We start from the raw sequence: 18,837 nt of genomic DNA on the forward strand, positions 1-18,837 counted from the left end.
AGAAATGCAGAAACTTTAAATGATCCAAGTGCAACAAAAACTGAGTAACCTGCATCATGTCCGAGAAACCAATTTGCATTGCTGACTTTGAGGAACATGCTAAGAAATTTCTTCGAAAATCTGTGTATGACTACTATAAGTCTGGAGCTGATGATCAGCAGACCTTAGCTGAAAATGTATCTGCATTTTCAAGGTAAATAAATAAGTTTGCATGTAATTAAATGGGGCAATGGGGAATATGAAGCTCTGAAGCGTGTCTGTAATGGAGTTAAGATGCAGTGACAGTGGACAGCTTGGTTGTCTACAAGAGTCATGCTTAACTGCTGCTGGAGCTTCTGGCTAAATAGTCTTAACTTTCCACTTTCACCGTGTCCATGTCTGGTGGGTACTGAGTTGGAGTAAGCAGTTCGGACAACCGCACTGTGCCCCAAAGGCTGCTTTTTGAGTGACTGATAAGGGTGGGGTTATCTTGATACGCCTGTTCTCTCAACCCAACAATTTCCCCCTTCTTTTCTTCACCATGGAAAGAAGCAACAGCTTCATTGCACCCCTCTTTGTCTCCTTGATTGTTGAGATGAAGGGGTTTTGAAGAGAAATGGCCAACATAGGTGCATTATGCATGGAAGGAAAGAAGAATGTCTTCCTGAGGGAGGCTTGTATGCCTCTATTTCTTAACATACCTTTTTTTATTCATCCAAGCCTTTTAAATTACAGTTGTACCTTGGATCTCAAACGCCTTGGCTCCTGAACAAAATTAGCTCCTGAACAAAACCCGGAAGTGAGTGTTCCGGTTTTCAAACTATTTTTGGAAGCCGAACGTCTGATGGGGCTTCCGTAGCTTCCTGAGGAATAAGGCCACCATTTGGGAGGGCTCACCCAACTGAGAAATAACTCCTTACATTTAACCGGGGTATTTGAGTTAGCTAGGCTATAAGCTTGGGCACGTGGTAATAATGGCATCTGACACTGCATGGTTTCCTTTTGGTGGCCCAGCATACTGGAGATGGGAAATTGCAATTTCTCCTGAAAGAATCCTTGCTTTTCTGCCTAGCAAGCAGGCTGTACTCTGCCCACTGAGAAAAGGATGGAAAGGGCAGGGCCCTACAATCGAGGCCCAATTGGTCTGTTGTATATTTTAATTTTTTATTCTTATTTATTAAATTTGCATGTCGCCCTTCATCCATAGATCTCAGGGTGGCTCACAACCTAAAAATAAACGATAAAAACACAACGTTTTTGAAAACTGCCATCACGTTACTTCAAAATAATGGCACAGCTGAAGTTCAGATTTTGCAAATGGCAAAACTTGGCTAGAAACCACATTAAGCTTTTATTTTCCACCATCTCTCTTGTAATATATAAAAATGGAATGAGCAAATCTCAAATACACAGAACTGTGAACCCTCAAATGACTTATGGTTGGAAACCTGCCTTCCTGTATTATCTAAACCCCTGAAGGTCAACTTGTAACAGAAGAAAAATCATTTTGAAACAATCTAGGTACTTATTTTCCTGGATGGAACCTAGGAATTAATCTCTGGCTACTTCTGATCACAACAGCTAAGTTCAGTGTTTTTCCTTGGTGCTGAATAACATTTTCTGTTATGAAGGCTGTCACCCTGTGCCTGATCATATGCATGAACTAAGAAATATGTTAGCTGAAGAATGAGAACCAGTGGCTGAAAATAAACACACTGCATTCTAGAAGTCTATCCATGCTGTTTCCCATGACATGGATGCAGCAATAAGGATGTAAATGTAACATAAAAGTTAAGGTGAATATTATCAAGTGGTCACAATCAGAAAACATTTTAAAGCATTGTACTAGGATGCCATTCAGTCTGTGAGTCCGCATTTGCCCTGAGATAAAGGTCTTGCCCCTTGGACAAAGCCAAGTGCCACCAGAATGTTGCTGGACTCCAAATTCCCATCAATCTCAGTTTCCATTACCCATGTCATGGGACGATGAGAGTGCTAGTTCAACAACATCCAGAGGACACCACATTGCCAACTCCTGAAAAATCACTTCGGCTGAGCTGGGAAAGCTATATAACTGTTTCACCAAGGAAAATGTTCAACAGATTAGCTTATGGCATTTCCCTCCTACTGCAATGCACTCTATGTGGGGCTACCTTTGAAGGTGACCCAGAAACTACAGCTAATCCAGAATGCGGCAGCTAGACTGGGAGTGGCTGCTGAGACCATATAACACCAGTCCTGAAAGACCTACATTGGCTCCCAGTACGTTTCCGAGCACAATTCAAAGTGTTGGTGCTCACCTTCAAAGCCCTAAACAGCCTCGGCCCAGCATACAGTGGTGCCCCGCAAGACGAATGCCTCGCAAGACGAAAAACTCGCTAGACGAAAGGGTTTTCCGTTTTTTGAGTCGTTCCGCAAGACGAATTTCCCTATGGGCTTGCTTCGCAAGACGAAACGTCTTGCGAGTTCTTGCGAGTTTGTTTCCTTTTTCTTAAAGCCGCTAAACCGCTAAGCCGTTAATAGCCGCTAATAGCCGCTAATAGCCGTGCTTCGCAAGACGAAAAAACCGCAAGACGAAGAGAATCGCGGAACGGATTAATTTCATCTTGCGAGGCACCACTGTACTTGAAGGAGTGTCTCCACCCCCATCGTTCAGCCCGGACACTGAGGTCCAGCACCGAGGGCCTTCTGGCAGTTCCCTCCCTGTGAGAAGTGAAGTTAAATGGAACCAGGCAGAGGGCCTTCTCGGTAGTGGCGTCCGCCCTGAGGAACGCCCTCCCATCAGATGTCAAGGAAATAAACAAATATCTGACTTTTAGAAGACATCTGAAGGCAGCCCAGTTTAGGGAAGTTTTTAATGTTTGATGTTTTATTGTGTTTTTAATATCCTGTTGGAAGTTGCCCCGAGTGGCTGGGGATAAATAATGTGTGGCGGGGTATAAATAATAATGATGCTGTTGCTGATTATTATTATTCAAGTACTTCCATGCACTGTAATATCACTTTGTAGAGCTCTACCGTTGTGGCATTTCTCAAAGCTCATCTTCTAGGTTTCAGTTAAAAGCCTGCGCTGGCATGCTTTCGAACTGCTAGGTTGGCAGGAGCTGGGACAGAGCAACAGGAGCTCACCCCGTCACAGGGATTCAAAGCGCCAACTTTCTAATCAGCAGGCTCAGTGGTTTAGACCACAGCGCCACCCGCGTCCCCGTAAAAGCCTCTAATAAGGAAATAAAGATAAAGCATTATATGGACCAAGCTAGTGATAGCTGAATCATAATTTTCAGTGCCCTGCTTCCTTCCACTATGAGGGCCATTGTTGTCAAGGCCACAAAATAATATGAATGGGGTACTAAATAATCTTTGATCCGATATATAGTATACTCATGGGCTGGCAAGATGGATTGCTATCTCTTTCGTGTCCTTTCATCCCCTGCCACTGATCAGCAGTGAAGTTGATGAATATTTGGGTGGGGAGCTGTGAGGGTTATGCATGCAATGCAGTAACTTTTTGCTTTGTTGATTGTCGTGGAATCAAGAGGCTATGGTCTCCCAGGGAGTCAGCAGTTAGGATTTCAGGCTGGTGGCTTAAGCCATGAGACAAATTGAGATGTGGCTGCTTCCCACTCTCTTTGGACTTGGTTGTCGTAAAAGAATCCTAAAGATCTGCAGTGTGGATGATGGCCCCAGCGTTTCTGTAACAATTTGTGAACACGCTATTTTGAAATCTGCCCCCCTCCGAACAAGAGATAACCGAGCTGGCTTCACCCTCTCCAGGTTAGTGCTGGGGAACTAAAAAAAGATTGTCCTCCAATATTTCTGTTCTTGGTGTTGTAAAATTCTATCCCAAAGTCTCCTTCAGCCAGATCGTTTCTTTGAAAATAGATTTTATGGCAAGGTCATGGCGCCTGTGGGCCTGATGACATTCAAGGAAATCAATTTGAAACCGCATCTTTCAGCATTTTAAATTAGAGTGGGAGAAAATGATCAAACCTCTGATAATCAGTTCCGACACATTGCATCCCTGACTTTCCCAAAGCCTTTGGACAATGAGCTGCCCTTCGCTGATAAATGTGGGACCAATGACAGCTTGTTTACCAGAGTTGTTCACGCAATGCGTGTCATTGCTTCCCTGAAGCTGAGTGCGAGGAAGGTCACCGAAATGAGACGTCTCAAACATGGAGAGGAAGGAATGGGAGGCTAAGCAGAGTTCAAGGCTCCTAACAGACAATGATATAGACAACTGGTACATCGAGAATACATGGTCGAGCTGTTTACTAAAACATTTCTGAGGAACACAGAGATGCTAGTGGAGGCTTATCAACACACAATGCAACATGGTTTAATGACTTTCCCATTCTGAATGTTTTTGACATAGGTTATTCCATTTCTCAGAGCACAACCTGGACTATATTTATTGTGGCATCAGTCTACCTGTCTCAGTGCGTAAAGGTAAAGGGACCCCTGACCATTAGGTCCAGTCGTGACTGACTCTGGGGTTGCGGCGCTCATCTCGCTTTATTGGCCGAGGGAGCTGGCGTACAACTTCCGGGTCATGTGGCCAGCATGACTAAACCACTTCTGGCGAACCAGAGCAGCGCACGGAAATGCCGTTTACCTTCCCGCCGGAGCGGTACTGTGCTGGTCCCGGGGGGAGGTTACCGTGAGGCGTGGTCAGAGTCCGGTCCTGGGTCAAGGGTCTGGAGACAGTCCACAAAGGGCAAAGCGGGGTCCGAAGCAAGAAGCCAGGCATGGTCGGGAACTCTGGAAGAACAGGTCTGGGTGCTGGCAGAAGCAGGTTTCCAGCGATGTTGCTCCTGCAACCTGGGACTGGGCTGACTGGCTTTTATCTTCTCTGAGGCCAGGGGCTGTCCCAGCCCACAGGTGAACCACCTCTCCTGGCCTTAAGACAAACACTCCTCCTGGGAGAAACCAGTTCCCTCCGCCGTTCTGCCCTGAGCCTCTGCAGCTCAGGAGAGGCTGGAGGGTTACTGGACCCAGGGGGAGACTCACCTTCCCCTGACAGGGCTGGGAGAGGCACACCTTTAGGCCATGGGTCCTCAATCACCTCCGGAGCCAGAGTGGATTCATCTGGTGTCTGCTCCTGAGGATCCGGCACAGGTGCAGGTGCTTCAGATTCAAGGCCCTGCCCCGGCTCAGCCGGCCCTGGAGGCAGGGACTCCTGTGCAGGCTGGGATTCCTCAGGTTCAGCCTCTGAATCAGATTCCCAGGCCATCACAGGTACCTATTTATCTACTTGCACTTTGACATGCTTTCGAACTGCTAGGTTGGCAGGAGTTGGGACTGAGCAATGGGAGCTCACCCCATCGTGGGGATTCGAACCGCTGACCTTTGGATCGGCAAGCCCTAGGCTCTGTGGTTTAACCCACAGCTCCACCTTCGTCCCATGTCTCAGTGCTTATGCTTTATAAAAAGAACATCCAATTCCAGGGAATGCAGTAGGTTGTTGGGACAGGTGAAACGTGAGTGGTTCCTGGAGCTTGTGATGTTATTGAAATGCTTTCTGTAGTTAGCAACAGTTAAGCCTGCAGCCACTTTCACACCATACCAAGGTCTATGATACCACTTTAAGCACTCACGACTCCCCCAGAGATTTCTGGGAGCTGTAGTTTGTTAAGCTGTTAGGAGATGCCTGTTCCCTGCCCCAAGAGCTACAATTTCCAGAGTGGTTTAACAACCAGTCCCTCGTCACAGGGAACTGAAAATTGTAAGTGTGATGGGGAATGAGGCTCCATAAGAACTCTCAATGCCCTTAACAAACCCCAGAGGGAAGCCATGATGTTTTAAAGTGGTACTGTAGCACCTTAAATGCATGGTGTGAATGTGGCCTCTGATTCCTTCAGCGATTGCGCAGCCTCGGCGGTGGCAAAAGTCCCAGCCCGAAACCCCTAATGCTTGACAATATGCCTGCATTGTAGGATGTACCGTATTTTCGCTTCATAAGATGCACTTTTTTCTTCCTAAAAAGTAAGGGGAAATGTCTGTGTGTCTTATGGAGCGAATGTGTGGTTCCTGGAGCCGAATTGCCCAGGGGCAAAAAGCAGGTTGTGCTTTTTTTTTTTTAAAAAAAAAAAAGAGGGAAGTGGGTGTTGAAACAAAGCCACCGATCGTTTGCCGATCGGGGAGAGAGATAAGGGACGCTAGAGATAAAGGAGGCTGCCTGGGAGGGGGGAGGTAAAGACAGCAAACTTGCAAAGGGGGAAAACAGGAAGACTAAAGCAACAAGGAGAGAAATTAGAAGAAAATGAGGAGCAAGAAACTGCTCCAGCTAAGGAAAAGACACAACACTAAGGCAAACAAGAGGGAAGGGAGTGTTGAAAGGAAACATCTGATCGGTGGGATCGGAAGAGAGATAAGGGACGCTAGCGGAGACTGCCTGGGAGGGGGGAGGTAAAAGTCCATGGATCCTCAGGATTTTTACATTGGGTCACCCCAAATTCACCATCAGATCACATAGCATGTCCATGGCTACAGCCAGCACCAAAAGAATCACGCATCCACTGTTTCCTGGGTCTGCAATGGTGCAAAAATGTGGTTACAAAGCACGGATCCACATGGATCCTCAGGATTTTTGCATTGGGTCACCCCAAATTCACCATCAGATCACATGTCTGTGGCCACAGCATGAACCACAAAAACCATACATCCACTGTTTCATTCAGAATATCTTTTTTCTTGTTTTCCTCCTCTAAAAACTAGGTGCGTCTTATGGTCTGGCACGTCTTATGGAGCAAAAAATACGTAACTTGCTTTCCTGCCAGACCTTCTTTACCTGCCAAAAGTTGATAAGTTGCGTTGACCCTGCCTCTTTACATTTCTAGAACTTGGAACTTGCCACCCAAATTATCTTCCCCTGGGTATCTTCACACCACCTGAAAGTTAAGGAAGAGCTATAGGGACAGAACTAGCTAAATTGTATAGAAATTTATTTATGTATGCTACTACAGGGGCAAGAATGCTACTTGCCCCAAAATGGAAAGATGCAGAAGTCCCGGCAAATGAAGAATGGATACAAAAACTTGTGGAATATGCAGAAATGGTGAATCTTATCAGAAGTATAAAAAATCAACATAAAAAACTTTTTATAAAATAATGGAAATGGTTTATTGAATATTTACATATAAATTGCAAACATATGAAAACATTGGCAGGATTATTATAATAACCTGCAGTTTCAGAAGAGTTTATATTTGAACTAGATAATTACCGTATTTTTCGCTCTATAACACGCACCTGACCATAACACGCACATCGTTTTTAGAGGAGGAAAACAAGGGAAAAAACATTCTGAATGAAACAGTGGATGTATCATTTTTGTGCTTCATGCTGTGGCCACAGACATGTGATCTGATGGTGAATTTGGGGTGACCCAATGCAAAGATCCTGAGAATCCCTGTGGATCCATGCTTTGTAACCACATTTTTGCACCATTGCAGCCCCAGGCAACAGTGGGTGCGTGCTTTTTTTGGTGCAGGCTGTAGCCATGGACATGCTATGTGATCTGATGGTGAATTTGGGGTGACCCAATGCAAAGATCCTGAGGATCCATGTGTATCCATGCTTTTTAACCACGTTTTTGCACCATTGCAGCCCCAGGCAACAGTGGGTGCGTGATTTTTTTGGTGCAGGCTGTAGCCATGGACATGCTATGTGATCTGATGGTGAATTTGGGGTGACCCAATGCAAAGATCCTGAGAATCCCTGTGGATCCATGCTTTTTAACCACGTTTTGCACCATTGCAGCCCCAGGCAACAATGGGTGCGTGATTTTGGGGGGGCAGGCTGTAGCCATGGACATGCTATGTGATCTGATGGTGAATTTGGGGTGACCCAATGCAAAGATCCTGAGGATCCATGTTGATCTATGCTTTGTAACCACATTTTAAGTGGGGAGCGAAGGAAAAACAAAGAAGGGACATGAGAGGGGTGTGCAGAGAAGCAGCTGGCTAAGAATGCTGGAGAGGGATTTAACGGGTGGGAGGAAAGAAAGAAAGGCAAAAGTTCCCCCCCAAGCCAGCCATCTCTCTCTCTCTCTCTCTCTCCCTCCCTCCCTCCCCCCCCTCTCTCCCTCCCCACCCCCCTCTCTCTCTCCCTCCCCCCCTCTCCCTCTCCCTCCCCCACTCTCTCTCCCTCTCCCCCAGCAGCACCGGAGCACAGAGAGGAATTAGAAAGAACGACACTCTGCTTGCCTGGAGGGGAGGGGCTTTCCCTGCTCTTTGTTCCGTTTCAGCAATCACAGCAACGAAACAGAGAAGGGGGGGGCAGTAAGACCCTGAGGCAGAATGCAGGAAAGCAGCCACTTCCTCTTTTCAGGTTTCCCTTCTCCGTGACTCACGATTTGACTTTTGCCTGATTTTTTGGCTCCAGGGACCACACATTCGCTCTATAACACGCACAGACATTTCCCCTTCCTTTTTAGGAGAAAAAATCTGCGTGTTATAGAGGGGAAAATACGGTAAATGAGCAAATTAAACGAATTTGGATATGCAGAAGATATTAAAAAATAAATTTAAGGAACTCCAGAAAGAGCGGGGAAGGAAGTCAAACTTTGAAATGTTAAAATGATTGTAAAATTAATGAAATGTATAAACTTGAAAAGTGTAAGTAAAAACTTTTTTTAAAAAAGAAAGTTAAGGAAGAGCTGGTTCCAGTCCGTACTGGTGGGAGCATTAAATGATAGCGTTTGCTCAGCAGTAAACAAAGACAAAAAGTGCAGTGCAAGCTCTGGAGTTTGATTCCCGTCTGTCTGATAAGTTGACTTCTCCATTTCCATCTGTGCTAGGTTAAGACTGTACCCTCGGATGCTGAGGAATGTGTCTGCTCTGGACCTGTCGACTTCCATCTTGGGCCAGAAACTCAGCATGCCAATATGTGTAGCAGCGACAGCCATGCAATGCATGGCTCATGCGGATGGAGAAATTGCAACCGCCAGAGGTATGTTGGAAAACCCAGCTGTGAATAATATAACCCAGGAAAGAGCTCAGAAATGTATCCTTCCTGGTTAAAGAAACCTTGGATGATTCCACTATTGAGCCCCATCAGCGAATGCCCTGTGCAAGGATTTCCATTTGTGTAGTCGGGCTTCCCTCCTCTTCCCCTGTGTGCTCCCCCATTCACCCTGAAAATGACTCCTGGGGAGTTGGGAGAACCCAACTCCAGTGCCTCTTATCAGAAGATGTATAAATAAATAAATAAACTTCCAGTGCCTCTTATCAGAAGATGTATAAATAAAGCTGCCAATAATAATAATTAATTATTCCGTATAGTAAAAGCCGTATAGTTTTCCCAGTAGTGAGTATGGAAGTGAAAGCTGGACTATAAAGAATGCTGATCGCCAAAGAATTGATGCTTTTGAATTATGGTGCTGGAGGAAACTCTTGAGAGTCTCATGGACTGCAAGAAGATCAAACCTCTCAATTCTGAAGGAAATCAGCCCTGAGTGCTCACTGGAAGGACAGATCCTGAAGCTGAGGCTCCAAGACTTTGGCCACCTCATGAGAAGACTCGACTCCCTGGAAAAGACCCTGATGTTGGGAAAGATGGAGGGCACAAGGAGAAGGGGATGACAGAGGACGAGATGGTTGGATAGTGTCCGCGAAGCTATCAGCATGAGTTTGACCAAACTGCGGGAGGCAGTGGAAGACAGAAGTGCCTGGTGTGCTCTGGTCCATGGGGTCACGAAGAGTCGGACACGACTAAACGACTAAACAACAACAACAATAATAATTAATAATAATTTATGACTGGGTTTCCCCAGCCACTCTGTCTTCTAAAAGCTGTGTAGTTCTTTCTCTCCTTGACATCTGATGGGAGGGCGTTCCACAGGGCGGGCGCTACTACCGAGAAGGCCCTCTGTCTGGTTCCCAGTAACCTCACTTCTCGCAATGAGGGAACCGCCAGAAGGCCCTCGGCGCTGGATCTCAGTGTCCATGCTGAACGATGGGGGTGGAGACACTCCTTCAGGTATACTGGGCCGCGACCAAAATTGCTTCTCATTTAAGCAGAAACCCTGAGAAAATGAAACTTGAGGATTTTCTAGTTGCTCTATCCACAACCCTGAGCCAAAGCAACCAGAAAAATCAGTACCTTCAGGGCATATAAATAGCGCCAAGAGCAAGGCTTGAATGAGGCGTTAGTTTTCAATTAGAGGACTGCTACTATTCTTGCTTTTTAGCAGAGCGTCTAGCTTTGAACACAGATGGGATTGAAATGTGAAAAAACACACTTGGGAGTTTTATTGATTAAATCTGATGCCAAGGTGGTTGGTTTGTCCTGCACTGTCTCGGACCCTTCCCAAAATCACTTGTTTCTGGCAGAAGTGATCTGGGGTTTAAATGTGAACCTAGAATTAAAAGCTTCAGTTGATTGAACTAGTGTTTGTTTGTTTTTAATCGGAACAAAGCTTTCGCCACTTTGTGGCATCTCAAAACAATATCCTAATCATGGCTGACATCAGGTGTGAAGCAGGTAGAGATATGCCTGTCAATGCAGAGTTGGGAAACTGTAAAACACACTCCTGGCTCCATGATCACTGCAGATGGTGACACCAGTCACAAAATTAAAAGATGCCTGCTTCTTGGGAGAAAAGCAATGACAAACCTAGACAGCATCTTAAAAAGCAGAGACATCACCTTGCCAACAAAGGCCCGTATAGTTGAAGCTATGGTTTTCCCAGTAGTGATGTATGGAAGTGAGAGATGGACCATAAAGAAGGCTGATTGCCGAAGAATTGATGCTTTTGAATTATGGTGCTGGAGGAGACTCTTGAGAGTCCCATGGGCTGCAAGAAGATCAAACCTATCCATTCTGAAGGAAATCAGCCCTGAGTGCTCACTGGAAGGACAGATCCTGAAGCCGAGGCTCCAATACTTTGGCCACCTCATGAGAAGAGAAGACTCCCTGGAAAAGACCCTGATGCTGGGAAAGATGGAGGGCACAAGGAGAAGGGGACGACAGAGGACGAGATGGTTGGACAGTGTTCTCGAAGCTACCAGCATGAGTTTGACCAAACTGCGGGAGGCAGTGGAAGACAGGAGTGCCTGGCGTGCTCTGGTCCATGGGATCACGAAGAGTCAGACACAACTAAACGACTAAACAACAACAACAACAAAACACACTCCTGATTGGCAGTGAGAGCAAGGCTCCCCTTTGCCAATGCACAATCAGCTGGTTGACAGTGAGAGAGAGCCTTCTGGCAAACCGGGAAGTGCCGTTGTCCCTTGCCCCAAACGGGGCACAAGGAATTCTGTTGAACTCACAGTCACCGCCCATCAGCTGGCAGTTTGTAGCTTCAAGCTTAGCTTGACTTGGATTTTCTTCTCACGCTGCAAAGGAAAAGTTTGGTGACACCAGACGATTGACAGGAATTATTATTATATTATTATGAATACCCCACCCATCTGGCTGTGTTTCCCCAGAAAAATATTAAAATACTGTAATACATCAAACATTAAAAGCTTCCCTAAACTGGGCTGCCTTCAGATGTCTTCTAAAAGCTGTGTAGTTGTTTATTTCCTTGACATCTGATGAGAGGGCATTCCACAGGGAGGGTGCCACTACCGAGAAGGCCCTCTGCAGGTTCCCTGTAACTTGGCTTCTCGCAGTGAGGGAACCGCCAGAAGGCCCTCGGTGCAGGACCTCAGTGTCCGGGTAGAACGATGGGGGTGAAGACGCTCCTTCAGATATACTGGACCGAGGCCGTTTAGGGCTTTAAAGGTCAGCACCAACACTTTGAATTGTGCTTGGAAACGTACTGGGAGCCAATGTAGGTCTTTCAAGACCGGTGTTATGTGGTCTCGGCGGCCGCCCCCAGTCACCAGTCTAGCTGCCGCATTCTGGATTAATTGTAGTTTCTGGGTCACCTTCAAAGGTAGCCCCACGTAGAGTGCATTGCAGTAGTCCAAGCGGGAGATAACCAGAGCATGCACCACTCTGGCGAGACAGTCCGCAGGCAGATAGGGTCTCAGCCTGCGTACCAGATGGAGCTGGTAAACAGCTGCCCTGGACACAGAATCGACCTGCGCCTCCATGGACAGCTGTGAGTCCAAAATGACTCCCAGGCTGCGCACCTGGTCCTTCAGGGGCACAGTTACCCCATTCAGGGCCAGGGAATCCCCTACACCCGCCTGCCCCCTGTCCCCCCAAAACAGTACTTCTGTCTTGTCAAAGTCTACCCCTGGTCCTAGGAAGCTAGGACCAGGGGTAGACTTTGGTAATCTGTCATAATAAGGCACCCTGTGCGAGGCCAACATTTGGCACGCCCAAATGGGATCTTCTCAGTTATGGATCTACTCAGTTTTGTGCCCCTTGTACAGGGGAACGACCCGCACCACCCTAAATCTGGCGCTGCGAGGACCACAGCCTCCTGTCAAAGTTGGGGGAGAGAGTTGCCAGAGTTCCACACCTCCACCCTAATGAACCGCTCTGTGTTGTTTTGAGATGTTGGCTGTTGTCAAATTTGCCGAGAAATGAAGACAACACCATTCCAGTTCTAAAATTCATTGTTACGCTTTAAAACGCGGCATGCGAGTCCTTTACTTCTGATGGTTAGTATACAGTGATACCTCTGGTTAAGAACTTAATTCGTTCTGGAGGTCCATTCTTAACTTGAAACTGTTCTTAACCTGAAGAACCACTTTAGCTAATGGGGCCTCTTGCTGCTGCCGTGCCGCCGGAGCATGATTTCTGTTCTCATCCTGAAGCAAAGTTCTTAACCCGAGGTACTATTTCTGGGTTAGCGGAGTCTGTAACCTGAAGCATCTGTAACCTGAAGCATCTGTAACCCAAGGTACCACTGTATTAGAACTGGATTGCGTGGAGGCTAGCCTGCCGGATATTGTTGGACCACAGCTTCCATCAGTCCCACCCAGCAGGGCCAATGGTGTAGGGATGTCACACAGCTCTTGCCTGTCAAAGGAACTGCTTCCTCCAACCCAGAATGAATTGTTCACAATAACCATCCCCCTAATGCTTTTAAGTGACATTGAGGAGGGACAGGATATTTAAGTTTCTGTGACTGTGAGCATAGCATCATATTTAAAAGTTGTGTTTGTATGTGAGAAAGGTAATTTATAGTTCTCGTTTATTTTAAGGAAGGTGGTTATGTTTAGTAGGGAAAAGCTTCTGAATTACTGTATTTTTCGCTCTATAAGACGCACCAGACCACAAGACGCACCTAGTTTTTGGAGGAGGAAAACAAGAAAAAAAATATTCTGAATCTCAGAAGCCAGAACAGCAAGAGGGATCGCTGCGCAGTGAAAGCAGCAATCCCTCTTGCTGTTCTGGCTTCTGTGATAGCTGCGCAGCCTGCATTCGCTCCATAAGACACACACACATTTCCCCTTACTTTTTAGGAGGGAAAAAGTGAGTCTTATAGAGCAAAAAATACAGTATTTTTTAAAAAAATCCTATGAAACGGGCATTTCATTCTTACACTGCCCATACCTGTGGACTTGGTCCACTGCCCATACCTGTGGACTGCCCATACCTGTGGACTTACACTGCCCATACCTGTGGACTTGGTCATCTGGTTACAGATGTTTGTTGGTTATGAAGAATTTGATGGGTTTCCCCATTCATTATTTTATTTAAGTCCTACCTGGAAGGAAACTTGGCAAAAGGCCTCGGTACCAGTGTGTCTGTCGCTCTGAGTAGTGTGCTGTCAGTTTTGGCTTCAGTTTACATCTTACACATTCCCAAAGGTACTTGGGGATAACATTCTCTTAGCTTTCCCCGCTTCACTTGACTGCTCACATCACAGGAATCTACTGACACAGAACATCCACTCCTTATTGAGGGCAAGAAATTTCAAGTGCCTGACATCCAGCTCCCTCTAGTGGTCAACTCGGTTTGAGATGTTGCTTTCAAGTTGACATTGTGGTCATTTTGACTGGATGCTTTTTAGAAGAAGCTGAAACCCGATGGAGGTAAACTTTAAAGATGGAGCCATCTGAGAGGGAAGGAGCACAATCGTGTTGTTACAGGTTCTCAACTTCCGTGCAATGGGAAGTTCCCAGATGGCAGTGTTGAGCTGCTTTCGGGTGAGAGTAATGAAGAATTATGATGAATCTACAGTCGTGCCTTGATTCTCGAACACCTTGGTATTCGTACATTTTGGCTCCTGAACACCGAAAACTCGGAAGTAAGTGTTCCGGTTTTCGAATGTTATTTGGAAACTGAACGTCCATCGGCGCTTCCATGGCTTCCGATGAAGTGCAGGAAGTTGCTGCAGCCAATCGGAAGCTGTGCCTTGATTTTTGAACGTTTTCGGAAGTTGAACAGACTTCTGGAACGGATTACGTTCAAGAACCAAGGACGACTATATTTGCTTTATTTTCTAAAAGTAGACAGCAGATCCCCCAGTGGAGATGCAATAATATATATTTCTATAAAAGAACTAACAGAATCCATTATAAATATTCACGTAGCAATGGCTCCTCTCATGGGCACTTCTATACGGTCGCTATTTTCAGGTGGACGCAATCACATCCTGACAAATTCAGGCTACACAATTAAAGCTGGTTTGGAGCTGTTTCAAAACAAATCTCCAGATGCAAAAGATAAGGCTTTTGCAATAAGGAAAGTGATGGCAAAATGCACTGGAAATTGTGGCGTAACTGACCTCCTTGCAAATAAATCGGGCTGCCATCTACCGTATTTTTTGCTCCATAGGGCGCACCGGACTATTGGGCGCACCTAGTTTTTTTGGGGGGGAAATAAAGAAAAAAAATATTTCCCCTCCCCCAGCCCCAAAGAGCAAAGAAGCCAAGACAGCGAGCGGGATCCATCCTGCTGGCTGTCTTGGCTTCCTCTTTAGCCGCGCGCAACCTCTCCAGCTGGGAGAGGCTGCGCGCGGCTTTGGCAGAAGCCAAGACAGCAAGCGGGATGGATCCCGCTCGCTGTCTTGGCTCAGTTTTTAGCCGCGGGGCTGGGGCTGGAGAAGCCCAAGCTTCCCCCAACCCCAGCCCCCAGAATAGGTCCGGGAGCAGTGGCAAGGTTGCTCGCAGCCTTGCCGCTGCTCCTGGAGTTTGCGGGGCTGGGGGCGCGCTCTGAAGTCTTGCGGATAGCTGCCTGAAGCCCAGGGAGCGCAGCGGGAGTTGGCGCTGCGCTCCCCGGGCTTCAGGCTGCTATCCGCAAGCCTTCGGAGCGCGGCGGGAACTCCTGCTGCGCTCCGAAGGCTTGCGGATAGCTGCCTGAAACCTGGAGAGCGAGAGGGGTCAGTGCGCACTGACCCCTCTCGCTCTCCAGGCTTTAGCGAAAGCAACGGGAAGCCAAGGAGCGCAGAGGGAGTGCTCCGTCTGTGCTTCGGAGGCTTCCCCTTGCTATCTCTGAAGCCAAGGAGCCTGCATTCACTCCACAGGATGCACACACATTTTCCCTTCATTTTTGGAGGGGAAAAAGTGCATCCTATAGAGCGATAAATATGGTAATCTCTCTTGCAAACAAGCTGGTTGAATGCTCACTAAACAGGCCACCTGGAAGCGACCTATATGCTCATCTCGTTTTGATTACATGGAGTCTCTGCCCCAGGGAGCTCTCAGGAATTTGCTTGGGAGGTTCTGCTCCACTCAGACGGGAGTGTTGCGCTTGGGGAGAGGGCTTCAAATGTTTGGGCCGCAGCTTGGAGCCACCACTAAATGGACTCTGTGAATGTTGGAATGGGGACATTGTGTTGTTGTTTTTTAAATAAAGCAGCCTGCATAAATTCTCAATAACAGCAGGAGAGATTGAGGGGAATGGTTTGTTTAGGAAGTGAATAAGTTGCAAGAATATGCTATGATTAAGTAGATGTTCCACATGGTGGAGCTCTAATACCTTGAATAGAAACCCAGTAATCCCAATCAACACAAAGGATTATTATAATGGCAGTCACTAGGGACCGATACTTCTGGTTCACTGACATGATTCAAGAATCTCACTATGAAAGAATCTCGCTTAAAGTGTATTTGGGACAGTCTGCTATGCCTGGAATATAGTACATAACCTAGAAGTTCATGCATTTGTATGCATGATGGTGATGCTATCCTGAGGACAAAAAATCCCCTATATCTAGTGAGATACAATATTTCTCAATAGATAAGCATTTTAATGTTAAGCTGTCGCCCAGGTAACCACCATAGGTAAACACAGTGCTTATTCTTTTATTTTCTGTTTAGGTGATCTTTTGTACATTGAAAAGTATCAGAGAAATCAGTGTATTATATAAAATGCAAACTATCATTATATTGATGACATCTAAAGTAAAAAGTGTTTGGTTTTATTCCAAGCCTTAATTGGAGCTTTAGTCGCCTTACCCAAACAGCATATTATAGCAGTTCAACTATGAACACCATTTATGTAAAAATTAATAATAATGGTGTGTGTGTGTTATTGTGTTATTGTTTTTAACTTTGATTTTGTATATTGTCATCTTTTCTGTGAACCGCCCTGAGACCTCTGGGTATAGGGCGATATATTAATTCACTCACTCACTCACTCACTCACTCAATAAAATGAATGTACGAGTTCTGCCCTGCGGGTGGATGATGGAGGTACAGTGGTGCCTCAGGTTACATACGCTTCAGGTTACATACGCTTCAGGTTACAGACTCCGCTAACCCAGAAATAGTACCTCAGGTTAAGAACTTTGCTTCAGGGTGAGAACAGAAATCGTGCTCCAGTGGTGCGGCTGCAGCAGGAGGCCCCATTAGCTAAAGTGGTGCTTCAGAATGGACCTCTGGAACGAATTAAGTACTTAACCCAAGGTACCACTGTACTGAGAACAGTGTTGAAATAAATGGGGTAGTTGAATGACTGGGATGATAAAAGATGGAAATAAATGTGGAGAAGACCACCTACAACGTTCTGGTCCAAGTGTCCTCTTGCCCCACAGAAGCCACAGAAGCAGCCATGCACTTGGTGGCACCCAGTTCCGTGACTACTAAGCTAGAAATGTCTTCTGGCTTATTCCTTGTGAGGGTGTCTAGATAATTAATAAGTGTGCAAACTTTCTCCCAATGCGCTGTAGGTAATTCAGGGAATAGAACATAAAGCAAGGGTGACTAAGCTGTGGCCCATCAGCTGTTATAGAACTGTAGAATTGGAAGGGATCCCAAGGATCTTCTAGTCCTCCCCCGCCCCCCAACAACGCAGGAATCTCAGCTAAAGCATTCATGACAGAAGCTGTTGGTCTCCAACTCCTATCAGCCCCAGTATGGTTGATGGTCAGGGATGATGGAATTTGTAGTCCAATGACAGGTTAATCATCCTTGTTGTAATGCAGACATAGGCAAATTCAGCCCTCCAGATGTTTGGGGACCACAACTCCCATCATCCCTAGCTAACAGGACCAGTGGTCAGGGATGATGGGAATTGTAGTCTCAAAACATCTGGAGGGCCGAGTTTGCCTATGCCTGATGTAATGTATTGTGTCAAACGAGCATCCCACAGGATCTGGATGGGAGATTTGTTGAGGGCATTTTCTGATATGCTTAGTGTGGGTAGCCATGGATCAGGAATTGCAAATTTCAGATGAGGAACATGTGACCCTCCCAATGTTGCTGGACTAAGCACCTCCCACCATCCCAAGAAGCCATGTTTTCTCGGGCTGATGGCCATTGGATTCCAAGGACCACAGACTTTCCAACTTTGGGTTACAGAATTTTTCAGAGAAGCCTCAGATAAATATGGCTAACCATATAGGAATGTGGAAACCCGATGTCACAATTAACATTTGAAGGCACCCTAAAAGGAGGCAGACAGAGTCTACCTTTTAAGTTTCCTTGAGTTTCATGGTTGGGTTGGAGTTAAAGATAAGTCGGAACTTGCTTCTCAAATAGGTCACGTTCTCCCAAACAGCCATTCGGCAGTTTGTCATGGAAGGCATAGAGCAACCCAAACTTGTGTTGACTCCCTGCTTCTGAAGTGTGTGGGAAGAAGCCTCCATGAATTCAGTCAGCTTCCAGGTACAGTCCATAGCTGTCAATGTTTCCCTTTTTTAAAGGGAAATTCCCTTATTCTGAATAGGATTCCTCGCAAGAAAAGGGAAAAGTTGACAGCTATGGTACAGTCAGTAGTGGAGGACATGTAAGAATGTGATGGAGACAATTGGGAATGTGGTGGAGGGGAGTGCAAGTGTGCTCAGATCCTCTTCCTCATCCACTTATTAAACGTAGCCAGATAATCTTACAGAAAGCCACAGATGGGATCAAGTAACCTGTCCAGGCCTTCTCAGAAGAGGGGTATGGTGTGTTTGGATCATAGGCCTTTCAGGAACGGAAAGGAGTTGGTAACTACCTGCTTCTGTGTATAATGGAGATCTAGAATTTGAAAAGGGTTCCAAAGGAGCTCTAACACTTGTGAGTCATCAGCTCTGTGTCCAGCAAGTACTTCTGCTATGTCATAGAGTTGGCCACCATCAGCCTAATGTAGAGTTTGGATTTGATATCCCGCTTTATCACTACCCGAAGGAGTCTCAAAGCGGCTAACATTCTCCTTTCCCTTCCTCCCCCACAACAAACACTCTGTGAGGTGAGTGGGGCTGAGAGACTTCAGAGAAGTGTGACTGGCCCAAAGTCACCCAGCAGCTGCATGTGGAGGAGCGGAGATGCGAACCCGGTTCCTCAGATTACAAGTCTATCGCTCTTAACCACTACACCACACTGGCTCTAGATGTACCATCAGAGCTTGGCAAAGCTGATCCAATTGTTATCGGAGAAATGGAGTTTGGAGCTTCATCACTAGCCAACGCTTGCACAAAGTATAAAAGTTGACTTAAACTTGCATAAATATTTAAAAAGGCTTTTTAGGAGAATGTCAATGACTAAAGTCATGTCCCTTATTTAGTACTCCATGACACCCCTG

The 18,837-nt window shown here is 46.2% G+C and overlaps 1 protein-coding gene across 1 annotated transcript in view; it reads left to right on the forward strand.

Annotated features, from left to right (window-relative positions):
- Positions 1–18,837, forward strand: part of HAO1 (hydroxyacid oxidase 1) — a 36,145-nt gene continuing 17,308 nt past the window's right edge. Inside the window, exons 1-2 of the mRNA XM_028722207.2 lie at positions 1–193; positions 8,780–8,931. Of these exons, the coding sequence (XP_028578040.2) occupies positions 57–193; positions 8,780–8,931 (289 nt within the window). The 5' untranslated portion in view covers positions 1–56. The remainder of the gene's footprint in view (positions 194–8,779; positions 8,932–18,837) is intronic.

This window comes from Podarcis muralis, chromosome 3 (genome assembly GCF_964188315.1).
Source record: "Podarcis muralis chromosome 3, rPodMur119.hap1.1, whole genome shotgun sequence".
Taxonomy (NCBI): domain Eukaryota; kingdom Metazoa; phylum Chordata; class Lepidosauria; order Squamata; family Lacertidae; genus Podarcis; species Podarcis muralis.